General features: G+C 53.2%; 2 protein-coding genes across 3 annotated transcripts in view; both read left to right on the top strand.

Annotated features, from left to right (window-relative positions):
• The first annotated feature begins 43 nt into the window (after positions 1 to 43).
• On the top strand, positions 44 to 2111 carry BLVRB (biliverdin reductase B). The gene is made up of 3 exons (XM_044684410.1): positions 44 to 158; positions 1278 to 1406; positions 1788 to 2111. Exons 1-3 carry the CDS (start codon positions 83 to 85, stop codon positions 1943 to 1945), a joined length of 363 nt encoding a protein of 120 aa, XP_044540345.1. The 5' UTR covers positions 44 to 82; the 3' UTR covers positions 1946 to 2111.
• Positions 2112 to 4389: 2278 nt separating this feature from the next.
• SERTAD3 (SERTA domain containing 3) overlaps positions 4390 to 5001 on the top strand; it is a 4304-nt gene continuing 3692 nt past the window's right edge. Inside the window, exon 1 of one of the 2 annotated variants that reach the window (XM_044684409.1) lies at positions 4390 to 4606. Coding sequence is in view for 1 of the 2 variants with exons in the window: in XM_044684408.1 (XP_044540343.1) it covers positions 4443 to 4457 (15 nt within the window). In the remaining variant the exon portion in view is untranslated. The remainder of the gene's footprint in view (positions 4607 to 5001) is intronic. The other variant, XM_044684408.1, reaches the window with a different exon arrangement.

Here is a 5001-nt window from a genome sequence, read left to right as displayed (position 1 = left end):
CCTCCAGCACCCCCACTGCCTCCACCCCCTCCAACCAGTGACCATCGCTCTCTGTCCTCCCCTCCAAGGTCCCACCACCGTGATGTCGGAGGGCACCCGGAACATTGTGGCCGCCATGAAGGCCCATGGTGTGGACAAGGTCGTGGCCTGCACCTCGGGTGGGTGGAGTGGGGATCCTGGTTCCACCCCAGCATTTGCCCCAACCTGGGGCTTTAGCTAGGAGGGTATCAAAAGGATTGGGCTATAAAGGTGGGTGATATGAGGAGAGTCAGGAGTGACCTCAAATCTGCACTGAAGGGGTCCAAAGGAGACTGTGCCAGGTGACTGACCTGGGGATAGAGAAGACTTAGAAGGGCATGAAACTATTGCACAACTGGCCAGGTCTGGGGTCAAGAAGACCAGAGTTCAAATTTGGCCTCAGATACTTATTAGTTTGGTGACCTTGGACAAGTCACTCGATCCCTTTGCCTCAGTTTCCTCATCTGCAAAATGGAGATAACAGTAGCATCTACCTCCAGGGAGTGTCATCAGGCTCAAATGAAATACTATTTGTTAAAGGGCTTATCATAGTGTCTGACACTATAAACCTTAGTGATAGTAAATGCTATATATATATATACATATATATATGTATACATATATGTCAGCCATTATTATTATTTTGTGGAAGAAGGATTAGACTTGTTTGGTTTGTCCCTAGAGAGGAGGAGAAGCCTCAGAGAAGCAGGTACCGGCTCAGCATCAAAGCTAACAAAGGAGCCAAAGCTGAGAGCTGTCTCAAGAGGGAATGAGGGTCTGGGGCAGGGAGCATCTAGGTGGCTCAGTGGATGGAGAGCCAGGCCCCGAGACAGGAAGTCCCAAGTTCAATTCTAGCCTCAGACACTTCTTAGCTGTATGACCCTGGGCAAGTCACTTACCCCCATTGCCTAGCCCTTACTACTCTTCTGACTTGTGTAATGGGAAAAGGATAAAGATGAGATAAGATTAAGAGAAGTGGAAAGCTAGAATACCGGGAGATCCCAGCTGGGTATTCAGGGGGATCCCTAAGTGGATCTACCACTCTCTACTCTGGGTCTCTATCTCCCTTATATCTTTGTTTTACTTGGGGCCAGTATACAGTATTGATTCTAAGACCGAAGGTGAGGGTTTAAAAAAAGGGGGGAAGGAGTTCCCATCACTAGAAGTGTTCCCTAGATGTTGTAGGAGCCCTCCCTGGGCCACTGGGCCAGGGATGCTAGCTCCATTTGGTGACACTATTCCCATTTTGCTCTCTGCAGCTTTCCTTCTGTGGGACCCAACTCAGATCCCTGCCCGGCTTCAGGCAGTGACCGATGACCACATCCGGATGCATAAATTGCTGCTGGAGTCGGGGCTGCATTATGTGGCTGTGATGCCCCCACACATTGGTTTGTGGCTTTGGGAGAGTGGGCTCTGGGCTCTTCCTTGTCCATTCCTACTTAAGGATGTCTTTAGGGCGGAAAAAAAAAAGTGCTTGGGCTCATTTGGTGACTTCTGAGATTCCTTCCAATTCTGGGATTCTGGGCTTTCAAATCCACAGACCTGGGCTCATGCCTCCCCTCTGCCCTGACTCAGCTGTATGAATCTGGAAAATGTTTTCAAGGACCTCAGTTTCCCCAACTACAAAACAAGCCTGAGTCTCCCCAGAAGATACCTTCATTCAGCACTCACAAAAGCTCCGTCCCCTTTCTAGACAGGATAAGAGGGAACTTCGAAGTTGAGCCTTAAGAAGCTCTCTCTTCTTTCTCTTCCTCTTCCCACGGTAGCAGGGGACCAGCCACTGACAGGGGCCTACAACGTGACTGTGGATGGACGGGGTCCCTTCAGAGTGATCTCCAAACATGACCTGGGACACCTCATGCTTCGATGCCTCACCACAACAGAATATGATGGGCATAGCATCTACCCTTCCCATCAGTATACCTAGAAGAAAATGTAGCCTCTGTGCCATGTACCCAATCCCCACCTATGGACCAGGGTGAGAAGGAGCAGCTCTAAGCCCTGGCCTTGGGAAGCAGAGAATGGGGCCCGGGCTGGCTGAGAGAGGAAGGGAGCAAATAATAATAAAAGGTGGCGTAGCCCCAAGCGCTGAACCATATGGACTCCTCGACTTCCTTACCCACCTTCCCTGTGTCTCTCTGCTTCTGTCTCTTTCTCCCTCTTTATCTGTGTAGCATCCCCTCTGGTTTATCTCCCACAACTAATACTTGCACTCCAAGGTTGGGTCCTCAGAGCGGCAGCCGCTACCTCAAGTTCTAGGGGTAACCCTGTGGGTCTTCACATCAAACACCATAGCTCACAAGCCCCCACTAAACTCTGGCAGGCTTCATGGTGAAGTCAGTTAGTCATGTCCTACAGTTGGGGTTTTCTTGGCAAAGACGCTGGACTGGTTTGCCATTTCCTGCTTCAGCTCATTTGACAGATGGGGAAACTGAAGCTAACAACAGGGTTAAGTGACTTGCCCAGGGTCAAACAGCTGGTGTCCGAGGCTGGATTTGAACTCAGATCATCCTGACTCCAAGCCCAGTGCTATAGCTAGCTACTTCGCTGCCTAGGCTTAATTAGCTTTTTTTTTTTTAAGGTGTTGATGAATATAGCAAGTATAAAGCATGTCTCCCATTAGCTTAGAGTTCCCTCTCCCACAAATGCACATAGTCTATGGGAAGAGGGAGCTCAAACTTGAAAGAATCTATATTGGTGTATACCAATTGGCATTTGGCAGAGGACACAAGTGCTGTGAGGGCCTGGAAGCCCTTCCTTAGCAGAGTCCTCATGCCAAGAGTTCCTAGGCTCTGCCCCCTCCATTGCTCAACTTCTGACTGCCAGGCTAGGACCCTGACGCTGCTTCGTTTCTTTAGGGGACTGTCTCTGTCTGGAACATGGACCCAAGATTTGTGCCTTAAATCTCTGGAACCAAGGAAGTCTCCAACTGCAGGCCTGAGGGGTCCTGGGCAAGTGCAGTCCAGGGGAGAGACCTGGAGGCTGGAGGGGAAGAATGGAGGCCAGGAGGGTCTCTTGTGGCCCTCAGAGCCTGGGTTGCCTTAAATTCCTTAGGCTCTCGCCTTTCAAAGACCTATGGGCCTGGCTAATTGGTTTTCTGGGCAACCCCATTGTTCCCTTCTGGACTCAATCAGAGAGGCGGGATTATCTAGTCAGTTTAGCACCTCGTCAGTACCTCGGGAATACATTCCTAGACTTGGTCCAGCTCGGAGTTGGAGTGGCGGGGCAGGGAGGGGGAATAACTTTCTCCCTTCCGTATTACCTCCCTGGCTCCTTCCCCAAGTCTATCTCTCCTCATCTGACCGACTTTCTTTCCTTTTCTGATTTAACTCACCTGTTTCTCTCCCTCCCTCTCTCTCTCCCCCGCCTCCCCTTCTCCATGTTCTTCTTCCATGTTCTCTCTGACTTCCGGGTCCACTTATTGGTATCTGGTAGTCTTTCCCTCTGCGTCCGTGTCTGTCTCCCCTTCTCGGCCTGCCTTGGCCGGTCTCTCTGGTCTGTATCGCCTCCCTGTCCCCTCCTCTCTGTCTCTTTCTCCTTCCTGGTCTCGATCACTTCCCTGGTAGTTCCCTTTGTCTCTCCGCGTCGCTCGCTCCTCTCCAGGCTATCTCCCTCTCTGCTTGTCAGTTTCAACCCTTCCGCCTTTCTCTCCTCTCCAGGCTGTCTCTCGTTCCCTGTCCGTCTGTCTTTGTGCCAGTCTCTGCGAACCCTCGGATCGCTGGCTCTGTGTGCGTGCACGTGTGCGTTCACGTGTGCTGTGTGCGTACACGTGTGGGGTGTGTGTGTGTGTGTGTGTGTGTGTGTGTGTGTGTGTGTGTGTGTGTGTGTGGCTGAGCGGGGAGCTCAGCCCCGCCCAGGAGAGATCCACTTCCCCTATCTCTCGTGCTTCCCAGGCGGGGCCCCGGGGAGTCCGAAAGGACTCGATCCTGGTCGCCATAGAGACCTCAAGCTTCCTCCCCTCCTCCGCCTCTGGCCGGTCTGATTGGTCGCGGGCTGGGCTTTGGGCCGCTGTTATCGGCTTCTTTACGCCTGCGCCACCGACACCGCCAAGTGCGGGTGGGCGGGGTCGGGAGGAGTCCCCTTTCCGCCTACCCTAGCGAGAATAACACTTCTCTACTCCGCAGCTCGCCTCCTCCCTCTAAGCTTATTGATGGCCCCAGGAGGAGGGGCCTGCACCCACCGGGGGAGGCTAGTCAATCTGGTAGTCACACGACTGGGGCCTTTAAATGGCCCGGGGCGCAAGTAGGGAGGGAGGAAGAAAGGGTGGAGACTAGCATCACCTGGAGTCGGAACGGCAACCTCCCCCGGCCAATCAGCGCGTGGCGCGGGCGAGGCTGTGGCCAGTGTCTGTGAGCTGTTGGCTGGGCTACCTGGGTGTGACAAACACTGGCTCCCGGCCCCTGCCCCGCCTCCAGTCCGGAGCCATGGAGCCCGGGACGGTGAGCTGGGGTGGGGGGTAGAAGAGGAGACAGGGAGACCCCCAGGGAACCAGAACCGCCAGGAGGAGGCAGGGAGACTCGAAGGCTGGAGGGGTTGGGGAGAAGACTGGCGATCTGGGACAATCAACAAGGTCTTAGAGCCCTGAGAGGTCAGAGTCAGAAGTGGGGGGGTGAGGGCCCGTGGTGCTAGTGATGTAAGTTCAAACTTCGGGAGGCGGGGTGGTCAGCCTTTGGGCTCCAATGGGAAAACTGCTTAAAATAAACAGCTCCTTTTTTAGAGGCAGCGTTGGTGTAGCAGATCCCCCGTGTTGGGGAGACCTGGGTTCAAATTCCAGTTTCTCCGCCAGTACACTTAACTGTGTGCCTATGAGCGTGTATCTTAACCACTGAATCTCAATTTTCCCACCTGTGAAATGGTTATCCAATGGTTCTTACACTGCCATATTCTGCGACATTCAGAGCGTTATTCAAGCGTGTGAATTATGGACAAGACTAGAATTGCCAGGAGAGGCAGAGAGGCCGGGGTGGGGGGTGGGGGGTGGGA

Source organism: Gracilinanus agilis, unplaced genomic scaffold (genome assembly GCF_016433145.1).
Source record: "Gracilinanus agilis isolate LMUSP501 unplaced genomic scaffold, AgileGrace unplaced_scaffold49731, whole genome shotgun sequence".
NCBI classification, from domain to species: domain Eukaryota; kingdom Metazoa; phylum Chordata; class Mammalia; order Didelphimorphia; family Didelphidae; genus Gracilinanus; species Gracilinanus agilis.
This window is presented reverse-complemented; position numbering and strand designations above follow the sequence as displayed.